Source organism: Sphaerodactylus townsendi, linkage group LG05 (assembly GCF_021028975.2).
Source record: "Sphaerodactylus townsendi isolate TG3544 linkage group LG05, MPM_Stown_v2.3, whole genome shotgun sequence".
Taxonomy (NCBI): domain Eukaryota; kingdom Metazoa; phylum Chordata; class Lepidosauria; order Squamata; family Sphaerodactylidae; genus Sphaerodactylus; species Sphaerodactylus townsendi.
In genome coordinates, this window is record NC_059429.1 from 48,157,285 (window position 1) to 48,173,254 (window position 15,970).

The window sequence follows — 15,970 nt, forward strand, 5'->3', positions numbered from 1 at the left end:
ATGTTTAAGAAGGTCTTGCAATTATGTTGTTCTTTAGACAGATCTTCAGTGACAAAGGGGCTGCTTCACCACAAGCAGCTTCCATGGGTTTGGAAAAAGTTTAGACGACTTAAGACAACTGGATGGAACTGTATCATTTGGACTACTGTCACAGAGACAATACACTGCCCCCCAACTCGGTAGCGCTTATTTGGAGAGAAGGACCAACATCAATTGGGTCATTTAAATATGGTCCAGCCACCTGATTGTTCTTAAAGGCAAATGGCTTGCACATCTAAAAGAACATCTCAAAGGTCGTTATGCTGGCTGGTCACAGGAGATAGCACTTGTATCAACTTTTCTGTTCTCCAACTCTATTTTGCTGCCCATTATAGCAAACATTGCAAACCCCCTAAATTAGGAATCCCTGCACTAATACAATAATTCTTATGCAAAAATAAGACAAGCAGTTGCTGCTTGAAACATAAGCTTGAGGAGATACGAAGTAAACTAGTTGCATAGTGCCTCTTTATTCACAGCTAGCATGCCATATCTATGTAGAGAGACATGAACTATTTGCCATAACACTCTGCCTCCAAAATGATCTCATTTCAACCAATATCCACACAATTTCTTTTCCCTGGGTTCCCTGGAGAAAAGTCAGAATAAATGATACTAATGGCAGACAGTTAGGAATGTGCTGGAATCACAATAAAAAGACAGCAAGAAGAAACGATCAAGACTAAAGCACAGGGGAAGAATGAAGGTCAATCATTATACCAGTAGTAAAGAGGCTTGTCAAAAGAACACAGCACCAGGTGCACAACGCTGTTTTTGAAAAGCCTCGCTCATTGAGAGAGTTTCAAAAACAGTGCTTCCCCCGCCAGTGGGGGGGGAGGGGAGGGAAGAACGGTGCTGCCTCATTTTGGAGGTGGCAGCCTTTTGAACTGCGTCCCAGGAACAGTGTGTTTACAGTGCCTAGGGAACTGTTTTGGCCTGTGAGGAGTGGGCCATAGATCTATCCTGTACTAATTTATGGCAGACCTCTTCTACCCAGCAACAATAAAAAAAACCCTTCTTAAATCACATCAAAGCAAATTACCCAGTTGTGGTAACTGTATATAACACAATTTAAACAGAGGGAAAACTGATGTGCCATTTCTCCGCCTTTGATAGGGAATGGTTTAATTTCCCCTTGTTGAATAAGTAAAGAATGATCCATGCCAAGGCATGTAAAAGAAACAGTACAATATCAGCTCAGATTTACAGTGAACTGAATATAGAAGATAGCATTCACCAAGCACTCCAAATTATTATTACCAAACTGTACAAACCTTTTGTTTATCCAGTATCTTCATGGCATAATACTGTTCTGTGGATTTATGTTTCACCAGCATGACTCTGCCAAATGACCCAGTTCCAAGTGTTTTTAGCCTCTCGAAGTCATCTAAACCAGCAGTATTCTAAATAAGAATAAGACAAAGACATATTTTACAATTTCATAAAACACAGTTGCAACCACACATTTGTTTATTGATCAGCATCATATTGTATCATATTGCAAATCTGAACAGAAATAATTACTACTTAGATTTCACATCCACAGAAGACATTGGTGGAAACAATCAGTACTAAAAATGATACTGTATTTTGTAATTGCATAAATAGTGATAAGATCAGCCTCACTTGGAAAAGTCAGAAATTAGTTGCATAGTGTTATATATTGCATATTTCTCATATGCTAATTATGCCTCTATCCCTTGGTCACTGCTATGCTCCTGGTGGAATGTATGTTGCTCTAGGGGATAATCACATACTGAAATTTCACTGAGAGAAGATAGATCATACACAGATTATTTGGTTTACTATTCACCCTGCCTTGGGCAAGACTTCTGGCAACTTTCCCTAATATGGTCTTTGTTATACAGAAGTGAGTAGCTCCCACTGATTTCTTTGGAGAGATATTTGCAGGGCTGCAATCAGGAGACTGCTGAGTTACAGGGAAAGCCAGCCCTGTTGAGAGTCATTCACCCACTCAGTGGGTGACCATATACATATGTTTTTCTTTGTTTCCCACATATGGAGGATTAAATTATGTCAATAGAAGTTTGAGTTTAGTTACCTGAGGAGGGCTTTCCCATTTTCTTAAGAAGTCTTCTTTGGCTTTGGCTAGGAACTCTTTCACTGAAAGCACAAAACATGATGTTTAATATACTTCACTACAGTGATAACTGTTTGAAATTACTCTAAGGTTGGTATAAAGGAGTGCCAATAAACTTGTACTCTTCTCACGCTAAAAAAGCAAAATCTCTACTGTAGCTCTAACAGCTCTCTAAAGCTTATGAAGTACAGTATATCTCAGCACACTAATATTAAAGTTTAAATCTAATCGGCCACATCACTGTACACGCAAGCAGCTTTAAGGTAATGCAGGTAATTCAGATGGACTGGAGACAGATTTTAACTCTATTTCCATTTGTTATTTGCAGAGCAAACGTGGTTCTTGCTCCAGTGCATCACTTCTGCTTAAAGGCTGTTTGCAAGCTGAAGAATTGGGTGCACAACATTATTGCAAGCAGAGGCAAAACGCAGGGTTACAAAATTGTGCATTAGATATGCCCATAGTCAAAGACTATTTTGAACTACTAATTTTGACTTCTAGTAACATTCTGTGTAGCTGTATAAAATGTGCACTAAAATAAAGTCATTCAATATTAATTTTGTATTTTATTATTGTCAGATTACTTGCCAGAGTAGATTTTTTTTCTGTAAAAGTTGCCATTTTTTGAAGGAATTAACTGTAATAGTTGGGGGGATTCTAGACTGGAGTCACTAGGACCAGTAATATAATTTCAACTTTCATAAGATGTTTTGCTTAGCTATGGCTGTCTGCAGCAGCCACAGAGTGGTATGTGTGTGTGTGTGGGGGGGGGGGGGAGAGAATCTTCCCAGAAGGACTGGAGAATGTTCTTGCCCCTCCCAATTTCACTGAAGCTTGCTCAAGAGCAGTTTAAAGGATTGGATATAATAATGTTACCTATTTCTATCCATTTTCCTTCTCCACCAATGAACAGCTAATGTATAATATGGGTCATATTTTTCCTGTTGCGTATCTTCCATTTTTAAAGATCACCCAGAGGCAGATATACATGTACACAGTAAGTGAGAATCATTTTTCCTGGTCAAGTGTACAGTTTTACATCCCCAGTGATGTCACCCCATGGGTCAGTAATGACCCAGTGCTTGCCCAGGGGTAGTCACCTTTACTTCACCTACATGGTTTGTCCTGACTTCCCTTCCCCCATCACCATGAACACCACATCACTGTGGTGTAGCAATCTATTTTTACAACTGTTACAACTGTTTCAAAAGTAATTTACCATATGGAAGCAGGGGGAGTGCAGAACAGGCAGCTGCTCAGGAAACCAGTCCATACCCCTCCGTTAACACAAGGGTACAAAGATATTTTTCCCACATGGAGTCTGGTGTGTGCAGCTTCTCTGTTGCTGTTGCAGCTAGTGATATAGAACATTGGCAACAGGAGTCCATGTGTCTGGTTTCCCTTCCCCAGTGGCCACCTTTTTTAAAAAGTAGGTCTCCAAATCCTTTCTCCGGACAGATATAAGCAGAAGTGGGCATCTTTACAATGGATGAGACTACCGACTTGCTTTAAAAAAAAAGAAAAAGAACACTTGAGAATTCAGGGAACCTGCTATACGAGCTGTTACAAGGATATTCAACTACTGGGTAAACAACAAAAAAGCTCTCTGTTGACAAGGAGCAAATAATTACTGCAGGTATAGGGGGCAGGGAAAATGGCTGCCACGTGGGCAGGGCCAGAAAAATCTGAACTTTCCCACATAGACCCTTTTAATAAACATATAAATATGCTATATATGTTTCCTATTTTAGGAGGCAGTTTGTCACCAGAGCACAGCAGAGAGGGCTTGCAAGTTGCCACTGGAAACAGTTCACGGCATTTATAGTAATGCTCTGCAATCTACATATTAACGTTTTAGGGAAAGCTTACTTTCACGTGTCCCTCCCACCTTACAGAGGGCAACTTGTTCTATGTTCTTATCTTTCTCATGAGTAGGTCTGTGAAAATGCTAAGCAGAACCCCCTTCCGCACAAGCAGAATAATGCACTTTCAATCCACTTTCACAATTGCTTGCAAGTGGATTTTGCTATTTTGCACAGCTACAAGGTGCACTGAAAGTGGATTGGAAGTGCATTATTCTGCATGTGTGGAAGGAGCCAGAGTCTTGTCTGCTGTAGTGTAGCACCCAAACTGTGGAATGGTCTGCTTCAAAACATTTGTCTGGTGATCTTGTTTGACAATTTCTACTCACTTTGAGATAAAGCCCACTTCAAAAGATACCTGTAGATATTTGTTGATTGTCTTATGATTACTTTTGACACTTCTGAATAATTCTATTGCATTATTGCACTAGTTTTAAATGTTTAACTGATTTTATGTTGTCATGAGTATTAACTTGAATGAAATGGTAACTTAAATGCATTATATAGTAAACAAATTCGATTTCTCATCAAATGTTTCATTGTCTTTAAACTATTGTTTAATTGGTATCTGACTCTAGTGTCAAATTACAAATGTGAGAGTTACATACTGAGAGTTAAGGTTTACTACATTATTAACCGGCAATGGCTATGGGTTACCAGAAAAACACTAAGCCCTTATCTTTCTCTTTTTTTTGGCAGAAAGAGGACTCTTGTAAAGTTTGAAGACTTCTTTAATGCATTGAAACCCCATCACTGTACTTTAATTACCCAGTGCACATTTTACTCGTGTCTCAGTTTTTAAATTTTAGTTTATTTCCTTTTTATAATTTCATAGTATAGTCAGTGACTTTGGGCTCTAATGAAAGAATGAGCATACCAAAGGTTTCTATAGGTTTCATCAAGGATTTGCAGGAACATTCACCCACACAGATGTGATGATGAAAAGAGAAGAGAGAAAAAAAGTTTGACACATTTTCCACAGGAGGCACAAAGAAATAAAATTCAAGCCGATTCCCTTCTCTCCCCTAGGATGGATATGACATGCCCTCCCACATTTATGCAATGCTCCAGAAAAACACAGATAAATTGCAAAAGACTCTCAAATTTCTATAACTAGAAAGAACAGACAGGAATTGTCAAGTACTTTATATTGAAAACAGATACAAAAGTCGCTATGAAAGAATTTCTTAAAAAAAATAAATAAATTAACAAGCAAAATGCATACCAATACAGAAACAAGTTATGTAAAAAACCTCAGGAAAACCAGGAGCCATGGCGGTTACAGTCACTCATTTACCAGATCTAATACATGCCCTAAAAGTACACATTTAGTGAAGGATACTAGAGCTGAAATCCAACAAAACTACATTACATGTAAATGGGGGTGCTAGTAGTTGAATATTCTAACCAGGATAGCTTATCTGCAACAACCTCTTACATTATTGATCAGACAAGCCTTATTTTGAACTGAAAAGTGGTTGCAGATTCAGAAGTTCACATGATTAAAATGGAAGCAAAAAGAATCTTTAGCTAACTGGGCAGATATCCCATACACCAAGGCCTCACCAATGTGGTGCTTTTGGGTACCATGTGCCTGTTGAGACCTTTCCTGGTGACCACCTAGTGCTTTTAGAAAGTGTGAAGGATAAATGAGGCTTCTGCCTAAAAAGGTTTCAGATTGGCTGTGCCAATTTTTTAAAAAATGTTGCCTTGACAGCAGCTGTCACCTTAGCACAACAATCTTCACTGAGTGACTAAAGATAAGCTGCAGCAGCCAATTGTTGACAAACATTTTGTAGCTGTGCTATGTCAGAATTTCAAAGGTGCCTACAGGCTGACTGGGAATTCCTCCCCTACAAATAACTACAGGTTTCTTGCTTCATGGTTCTGAACTTTGTTACCACAGCTCTTTCAGAAAACTTGGTGGAAAACTTGTGACGAAGTGACAAGAATATCTTATAAAAGGCTCATGAAAGCCTATGAAATGGTGGTGAAAGTCATGAAGAGTGAATACTTCATGGCCAACATCACATCTGCTATCTCATGTCCAGAACAATTATTTAGAATAATTCAGCAATTGATGGCCTTATTTGCTGAATTATTCTAAAAAAGCTCCAAATTGGAAATTATCTGGCCCTAAGCTGTGAGGACTTTGCGAGCTTTCTTTGCAGTTAGAAACTTGTCACTGCTAGGATCGTCTCTCCAATTTGAATGCAAATAGGGAACTAGAGGTCCCTTGGCTGTCTTCAGGTCCGATACTGGAACTTTTTGACTGACTCTCCCTGGATGATGCGGACAGAATCCTTGGAGTTATGAAGCTCACCACATGCCTCCTAGACCTGTGCCCATCCTGGCTGTGGAAAGCCAGTCGGGATGCAGTCTGTGTCTCCGTAGGAAATATTATCAATCTATCCAATTCTTGATGGTGTGCAGTTGAGTACTGCCTCAACTGTCAAAAGTTTAGGTATGCTTCTTGACTCCTCCTTGTTGATGGAGGCTCAAGTGGCACACATGACTTGCACAACATTTTTTACATCTGCACCAGGTGAAGCAGTTGGCCCCCTATCTGTCCCAGGCCAATCTGGCCACAATGATCCATGGTGACCTCTGGACTGGACTTCTGGAACTCAACTGCCCTTGGGCTTGCTCCAGAAACTCTAACTAGTCCAAAATGCAGCAGCCACGGTCCTCACGGGGACATCATGGTAAGCAAATGTCCAACAGCTCAAGGTTGACTCATCTTTCCATCCTTCTGAGGTCAGTTAAATGAGTAGTCAGCTTGCTGAGGGTAAAGTGTAGGCAACTGGGGAAGTCAATGGCAAACTATCCCATAAACACAATCTGCCTAGAAATCGTTGGTATGTGACATCACTCTGTGGGTCAGTAATGACCTGGTACTTGCACAGGGGATTATTTTCACCTTTTTACTTAATATGGTCTAACATATTCACCTATTAATAAGCATATTTCATGTAAAAACCTGTGTCATTAATAACTAATACTAGGCAGATCAAGTGATCACACAGTGGGGGAAAAGATGTGATATGTTTCTCTATGCTGCTCAATTAAAAGCATAAATTGTTTAGTGAAGTCAGTAGAAATCCATGCTAGAATAAAACAGATATATTTCCCCATTGTCTTTTATGAATGGTCCATTGGTTACTCACCGTGAAGGGTCCTTCTACTGGAGGGAATGCGGACATCTTTTCTGGGTGTTTCCTAACCGCAACTTAGGGAGGCAGGACTAATTAAAGATGTCACTTCCTGTGGTCAGAGTAGGTGTCACCCTTAATCCTCAGTAGACACCTGTCAAAGCAGTAAGGTGCTTCTCCAAGAAAAACACGTAAAGTGAACAAGAACAGGAAGTAACAACAATAAGACAATGTAACAAGAACTATAACTTTGGTAGCTAGAATTACGACCAATGGTCGAGGATATCCAATAAGGGTAAGATCCTAGGTGCACAAGTGTCAATGAAAAAATAACCTTGTAAGGTATACTGAGTCATAAATGTAGTACGGCAGGAGAGTAAGGAAGGATTGGAGACTAATGATGATCCCGGGAGGGCCAAGATGTCCGCCTTACCTCTAGTAGAAGGACCCTTCACGGTGAGTAACCAATGGACCGTTCTACTGGAGGAGGCAGACATCTTTTCTGGGACCTCCCAGAGCAGTGTTCCAAGCGGGCGGTTCAGGATCAGTCTCCAATAATATGTTCCAACACCCTCCTGCCAAAGGCGGCCACGGGGGCTGCTGTGGAGTGCAATTTGTAATGTCTCACAAAGGAGGAAACCGATGACCATGTGGCTGCTCTGCAAATGTCTGATACCGAGGCCTGGTTCCTAAATGCTGCGTTAGCTGCAGCGCTGCGTTTAGAGTGGGCCACTATCCCCTGTGGTATAGGCTGGTCAGAAGCTTTGTAGGCTTCAAAGATGCATGTCTTGATGGTACGACTGATAGCTGCTTTGGACATTTGATGCCCCATGTTAGGTTGAGAGATATTGATGAACATGCTGTTGGACTTCTGAATTGATTCCGTTTGTATGAGGAAGGCTTTTAAGGACCTACGCACGTCCAGGTTGTGCCAAAGTCTTTTCAGATGGGAAGGATTGGGGCAGAAGTTGGGTACCACGATGTCCTGAATGATGTGGAACGAGGAACGCACTTTGGGAATGAAGGAAGGATCTAGTTTGAGTACCACTTGGTGGAAATTACAGCGATCTTGGTGGAAATTACAGCGATCCTTGATGATTGATAAGGCGTGCAGCTCTGAGACACGTCTTGCGGAGGTAATGGCGAGTAGAAACAGAGTTTTCTCCCGGAGCCATTTGAGGTGAATTGTTTGAACTGGTTCGAGCGGGGATTTAGTGAGGGCCAACAGAACTAGGTGTAGACGCCAAGTTGGGAACCGATGAACTGTCGGTGAAGTTGAGTGACTCCTTTCAGAAAACGAATAACATTAGGATGGCGTGAAATGGGAATGCCCTGAGCATGATCGCAGACAGTGGAAAGGGCCGCCACTTGTCTCCTAAGAGTTGAGCTGCGTAGGCCTTGATCAAATCCCTCCTGTAGGAAGTTCAAGATTTGTGGTATGTCGGCCGTTCTGGGTTGACTGATTTCCTCCTGCACCATCTAGAAAAAATTTTCCACGAACAATTGTATATGTTGTTGGTGGACTTCCTGTGTGAGGCTAAGAGGGTGGTGGTTACCTGATCCGAGTAGCCCTTCCTCCTTAACAGCCTCCGTTCAACAGCCAAGCGGTTAGCTGGAACCATTGGGGTTTGGGGTGGAAGATGGGTCCTTGGATTAGCATGTCCTGGGGTGTCGGAAGTGTAAGTCCCGGAGCTGCTGCAAGGTCTAGAATGGAAGAAAGCCACGGACGACGTGGCCAGAAGGGTGCCACCAAAATCACTAGGGCCTTCTCCAACACTATCTTCTGAAGGACTTTGGGTAAGTTTGGTGTTGGAGGAAATGCATAAAGAAGACCCTTAGGCCAGGGTGTTGAGAGGGAGCCCACCCCCATTGCCTCTGGGTGATGGAACCTTGACATGAAGTTTTTGGTCTGACAGTTGGTAATTCACTCGCTCCCTGAGACAGGAGTCGAGCCTTGTTTGCTGCCATGGTCCTCTCAGCGGAGGACCGGGAGAAGACCTCCCTCTCAGGAGAGAAACGATTAGATGCCATCTCCAGCATCTGAGCTAGGAGGAGGTGGGGGGGGGGGTAGGGAATGGACAGACTCCAGAAACCCCCAAGACAGCCCCACAAGTGGCACAGAAGAGAAGGAAAACTCACAAGGACAAACAGTTAAGACTTACTGACAAGTAGAAGGCAATGAGGAATAGAGAGAACTCTGGAGAAGAGCTCGAACAGAGTGCTGCTCTCCCTGCTGAGGCAGGAACGATACTGGGGATTAAGGGTGACACCCAATTGGACCACAGGAAGTGACATCTTTAATTAGTCCGGCCTCCCTGAGTTCCGGTAGGAAACACCCAGAAAAGATGTCCGCCTCCTCCAGTAGAACCACATGTTTTCCACTTGCTTTAAAAGAACAACATTGTTTATGTTGTACACCGCTCAGAGCCCTTTGGGGGGGAGTGGTATAAAAGTCTAATAAATAATAATAATAACGTCTGAATAAATATAAAAGTTCAACCCATCAGCCATAAAGTTGTTAGAAGCTCAGTAATAGTTCAAGACTTGGTAGCTCTAGGACACTAAATTATGAGACAGTTGACAGAATGAGTCAGTTTTAGAAGATTAAAAAAGGGGGGCAGGATGGAGAGTGAGAGACAGAGCAGAAGTAGGGTGGGAGTAATGTCCTCTTGAGTCCCCACTTGCTACAGCCTGTTATTTATTTATTTATTTTTGCACAATTGACTCCTCATCTTCACAGGCACCCTAGTGGTTCCCTCCCTCTGGGAAGCTGGAATCCAGTTTTGCAACTGGGAGGAGTACCTATGAAGATGGGAAGAACTCACAGGCACCCTGCTGGCCCTCCTTGGGGAAACTGGAATGGGGGGGGGGATTTCTGTGTTTGTGCCAGGCACCATTTTCTGTAGATATGCTCCATCCACGTCTCTTGCCCTGGGAGAATTAGTTTTCTAGAGCCCGTTGTATATTTTTTTTTGCACAACAGGCTTTATTGCTAGTGCCAACATAATTTACTATTAAAGAGTTAGCCCTCAAACTCATAATGAAGCAAGGAATCGGTGAAGGGGAAAAACCTCCACGCCTTATTTGCATGAGCCTTGATTATGGGCTATGAATTACTGAACTACTTTCTCCTTTTCTTTCCCATATGAGCACATTCTGAGTTCCAAGCAGTTTCTTCTTAGGGACAGTGTCAACAAGTGAGAAACTGCTGAATATTTATTTATTTGTTTGTTTGTTTATTTGAATTTGTATACCGCCCTCCCCTTGAGGGCTCAGGAATAAAGCCATCCCTGCACAGAACTAATGATTTAAGAAACGAAGCAGAGAGTAAATGAGTGAGTCCAAAATCTCCATCTGCTCTGGTAGATGCCATTTCCTACTTGTTATTTAGAATGCCCATTATCAGACTATAGTTTCTTTTCCATTTGAGAACTGTAATAAAAATACAAAATCATGAAATCTGTAAGAATGTACGCTATCTGCACCAGACATGCTAATGTTTTCTTTTTAAAACATCTCCTACACTCCCACCTAATTAGCACCGCTGTCTTCTCTCAGTTACATAGCCCCCTGTAAAGCATGCAACCCACAAAGCTCAGCAGATCTTAAGAGAGGATAATCCTCCTTTAATATATTAATTTTACTGATTTCCTGTGCTTCTGGTTTACCATTCAGCAATATTCTTAACTCCTTTTTAAGGAAATCCTTTCTACATCTTCATTAGGGAGGGGGAACACTACAGTGTGAACTTGAAACTATTGTCTGCAGCTTCTCTCATCTATATATATAAAAAGCTAACAGTGACTTTGTTAGTCACTCCCTAACGCCGAAACGGCTGGACGGATTGCCCCCAAATTTTCACATGACGTTCCTCCCTGTTCTCGGCAGGTAATCGGACCTTCAAATCAAAGTCTATACCTGAGCCAGGTAAAACGTCTTTTTCCTGGCGCACCAGGCAATGAAGCTGGCTGTGTTTACTGTCACCCTTAGAATGTTCGTGCAGCCTGTCTGTGGCCTGAGGGCTTGGTATGAGGGCTTAGAATGTTTGTGTAGATGGGCAGAGATGAGCAGTGAAAACAGTAAATAGGTAATACTGTTAGGTAATATGAGTGGAAGTGAAACACATACACACTTTGCCGTGGGAGACGTCAGGTGGGGTTCCCCCCCCCACACGCAGGTAACTTTCACTCTCTGTGCCTCACCCACTGCTACCACACAATACACATCCAGCTCATCCTCACACACCTCACTCTGCCCTCCCTCACATCCAACCACCACTTACCCACTTCCTCACCCATATTTACTAAAAACGAGCTGGAGTTTGCCTTTTTCTTCTAAGAAAATCCACGGGGTGGGGGTGAACCAACACTACTGGCTCCGCTTCTTTTGCACATGGCCCTTTAAGAACCCAGAGGGGATAATTAGGAAAGGAATTGAGAATAAAACTGCAAAGATTGTCATGCCCTTATATAAAGCAGTGGTGCGACCGCACTTGGAGTACTGTGTCCAGTTCTGGTCGCCGCATCTCAAAAAGGATATTGAGGAGATAGAAAAAGTGCAGAGAAGGGCAACAAGGATGATTGAGGGACTGGAGCACCTTCCCTATGAGGAGAGGCTGCAGCGTTTGGGACTCTTTAGTTTGGAGAGGAGGCGGCTGAGGGGGGATATGATTGAAGTCTACAAAATTATGCATGGGGTAGAAAATGTTGACAGAGAGAAATTTTTCTTTCTTTCTCACAATACTAGAACCAGGGGGCATTCATTGAAAATGCTGGGGGGAAGAATTAGGACTAATAAAAGGAAACACTTCTTCACGCAACGTGTGATTGGTGTTTGGAATATGCTGCCACAGGAGGTTGTGATGGCCACTAACCTGGATAGCTTTAAAAGGGACTTGGACAGATTTATGGAGGAGAAGTCGATTTATGGCTACCAATCTTGATCCTCCTTGATCTGAGATTGCAAATGCCTTAACAGACCAGGTGATCGGGAGCAACAGCCGCAGAAGGCCACTGCGTTCACATCCTACATGTGAGCTCCCAAAGGCACCTGGTGGGCCACTGCGAGTAGCAGAGAGCTGGACTAGATGGACTTTGGTCTGATCCAGCTGGCTTGTTCTTATGTTCTTATGTTCAGAGAGCTGGCCTCGATCTGAGCGCCTCACCACCCTGCCTCTGCTGCCTGACTGGGATAGCCTCCTTGCCCCAGTTCTGCCTTACCCAAGCCAGGACTGTGTGTGTCAACCGGCCTTATGGACAGCGGGATTCGCACTCTGGACAGTTCCGTTGTGGAATGGAAAGGGTTACATTATACTAAAAAAACAAGACACCACCATATAACAATGTGAACTGAAAAGGGAAAGAGGGATTCCATTTGACCACCCCAAAAGGCTATGCTGTGGATCATTGGACCTGCATGGACATCTGTGTGGGTTGCGGACTGTGATGAGAAGGACAACTGCCACAGCAACGCGTGGCCGGGCCCCGCTAGTAATGTAATAAAACCCTATGATATCTGAAAGCCTATCCCTGTTATTAATTAAAAACTGAGATGGTCTATGGATTCATATCAGGAGAGACAGTCCTTCAGTGTAATGTCTACATTGTTTAATGGGTTATACTTGAATACTTATGCTCTGAGTCAGCTCTGTTTCAGGTTTCTGCAAACCAAGCCCTATTGAATTCTTTGTTGGATGCCCCATCCTGTTTTGTTTTTTTATCTCCACTATGTAGTTTGTCTAGAGCCTCAGTGAGAAAGTGCAAACCCACAAGGATTTGCATTTCATTTCCCCCTCCCCCGCTATTTTTTCTTTCCTTTTCCTGAAAGCCCCCATAGCCCCTACCCTTTTCTTGCTTCCTTCTCCACTTCCCACCCAACAACCAACTTACATTTATCTGCCCCTTTGTCTTCAGCTTTCCCTTTCCCCACCAGCAGCTTCTACTGAGAAAACTATGGCCCAGTTGTGTGGAACTCACCACTGGGCAAGGCACACATACATAGTAGGGGACCCTCAAGGACTTGTGGAGGGGCAACTCACTTTTTCCTGTATTCCTTCCACACTATTGTCCCCACATACTCTTCCCTTTTCATTCTCTTCTTCTCAGCCATTAACCAACCTACTCTCAGCCATTAACCAACCTACCTTCAGTTATATTTATTTACCTCATTTATAACCCACAATGGGAACCAAAACAGCTTATTCTCCTTTCCTCCTTGTTAGTCTCACAGAAACTTGTGTGATATGTTAGGCAGAAAATATGTGACTGGGATAAAATCTCCTATTGAGCTTCCACAGCAAGATGGAGATTCAAACTTGGGTCTCCCAGACCCTGCTCTAACTGCTATACTTCACTGGTTTTTGTAAAGCGGCTGCTGTTGAATAACAGCAATCAGTGAGGCCTAGTTGAGTCATACAAATTAGGCAGTATCAAGTCACCAAGTGGTTGCTGCCAGGCTAGGGTTGCCCTCCTCCATGTGGGATCTGTAGATCTCCTGGCATTACACCTGACCTCAAAAAAACAGTGATCTGCCCTCTGGAGAAAAATGTCTGATATGGAGGGTTAACTCCATGCATTATCTGGCTGACCATCCACTCCTCAGACTCCATCGCTAAATCTCCAGAAATGTCCCAATTTGGAGCAGTGGGAGCCTTCCCCATGCGTGGCCCCTCTCTCAAAGGACAAAACAGCCCTGGAAAGGACTCTGCTCCCTCCTGACTTTTACTTGCTGAAACCTAGCCAGGAATACTGTGATTGCTTAGCAACACACACTGAGTAAGTCTATTTGTTAAAATTCTCAAATGTATTTTTTCCAGATTTCTATTTTTTCTGCAAATCTGGGCCATTTCATGTATTTGTTAAAAGATCTCTTTTGCTTGCTCACAACCCTGCCACTGGATTTAAGTATCTTTACATGTGCCCAACTTTGCTGTTATACTATATAAAAGAGGTCCCATGAAACTTGCAGGGAGGACAAATCCCGCCTCTCTTCTCCTGGGGGGAGGAGAGGGAAAGAATCTCACCTCCCTTATCCTGTGAGGGGGGAAAGAGGAGAGGAACCCTGCCTCCCCCATCCAGGAGGTGGGAGAGGGGAGGAATCCCACCTCCTCCCTACCAGGGGGAAATTTCCTGTCTGGGTCCAGCATTCTCTGAAAAGGACAGCTGCCGCTTCGGAGAGTTGGACTGGTTGTCCCCACAGCAGTCCAAGGCTTCCACAGTGATTGTGGCACAACCTGGCAGCTACTCAGTGGTGAGATTCAGCAGGTTCACACCACTTCGGCAGAACCGGTTGTTAAAATGGTGCTTGCAAACAAACAGTTGTTAAATTATTTGAATCCCACCACTGGAGCTACTCCCAGAGTCTGTTGTCACCTTCCTTGGCAGCCAACTCTAGCTCTCAACATCGGCTGCTGCTATTTTGAAATTGTGTTGTCTGCACATGCTGTAGCTTAAAGGTAAGAAGATGCAGATGGAAAAGTGAATTCCTCACAACCATATTGATATGATTTTCAAACAAGACTGTGTCTAATAATCTTTCTAAACTCTTTGTACAGTTAGTAAAGTTAAGTACTGCACTACCTAAGGTGAACTTCAATGTTACCTGGATTCAGTTTTAGCTTGTTATGCTTCACCCACTTGACTATGCTGGTAGCAGCCAAAGATGGAGAGACTGCTGCTTCTGGTGGCTTATTTAAAAAATAAAAAGTTGAGTACTATCAACATTACTGAAACTACCAAAACCAAAGACCCAGATAGTACAATTTATACGTTTATGAATTGATAAGTCTCATGGAACATCACAGGACAAGTCCCATCACACAGTTTCAGATTTGCTTATGATTTCATGAGTTCACTCAGACCAAAGATGACAAACCAGTTTGTCAAAACTAACAGAATCATACAATTGGAAGTGTCCAACCCACTGCACAATGCAGGAAATTCACAACTACATCCTGCCCAGTGAACCTTGTTCCATGCCCACAGTATGGCAGAAATCCTCCAGGATTCCTAGACAAACTACCTGGAAGAAAATTGCTTCCTGACCTCAAAGTGGGGATTGACATTTCCCAGGGCATGTAAGAAAAAGCTACAAGAGCCAAGCACTGATGCAATTCTCCCTCTCTTCACTCTCATGATTTGCCTATGTTTACAGAATCAGCATTAGATGGCCAACCACAGGGGACCTGTGGTTCACAGAGTGTTGTAGTTGTTGAATCCCCTTAGGAAACCATGCTTAAATACCTCCAAGGAAACAGAGCCCCACCACCTCCTGAGGAAGCCTGTTCCATTGAGAAACTTCTGGGGCAACACTAAACAACTCGACTGCATCCTCTTGAAGACAGCCCTTCAAATACTCGAAGATGGTTATCATATCACCTCTCAGTCGTCTCCTCTCCAGGCTACTCATACCCAACTCCTTAAATTTTTCCTCATAGGACTTGGTCTCCAGTCCTCTCACCATCTTTGTTGCCCTCCTCTGGGCACATTTCAGCTTGTCTAAATCCTTCTTAAACTGTGGTACCCAAAACTGAACACAGTACTCTAGGTGAGGTCTAACCACAGCAGAATGAACCATTGGTATTCACCCCGAAGGGGCCTTCTCTTGTAGGCAGGAGACCTTCTCGGTGGGTGATTTCCACCCCCTCTCAGGGAGGCAGGATCAAAAACGTCACTTCCTGTTCAGGCTAGGACTCCAATTATCTCCAGTTCACTCCTAACTGAGCAGTGGTAAAGATGATTATAAACAGAAATAGAACAGGAAGAACAGTAACAAAACATCCATCAACATGGAGCAGACAGGTTTAAGGACCTACAGAG

At 43.0% G+C, this 15,970-nt stretch overlaps 1 protein-coding gene across 7 annotated transcripts in view; it reads right to left on the reverse strand.

The window, feature by feature from the left end:
- The window catches only part of PRKACB (protein kinase cAMP-activated catalytic subunit beta), an 81,889-nt gene that overhangs the window by 16,804 nt on the left and 49,115 nt on the right, over positions 1-15,970 (reverse strand). For 4 of the 7 annotated variants that reach the window (XM_048496827.1, XM_048496825.1, XM_048496831.1 and 1 more), the window contains exons 2-4: positions 4,880-4,888; positions 2,102-2,163; positions 1,314-1,442 (exon numbers count right to left, since the gene is read on the reverse strand). In XM_048496827.1, coding sequence (XP_048352784.1) covers positions 1,314-1,442; positions 2,102-2,163; positions 4,880-4,888 — 200 coding nt within the window. The remainder of the gene's footprint in view (positions 1-1,313; positions 1,443-2,101; positions 2,164-4,879; positions 4,889-15,970) is intronic. The other 3 variants (XM_048496829.1, XM_048496826.1, XM_048496832.1) reach the window with 1 other exon arrangement.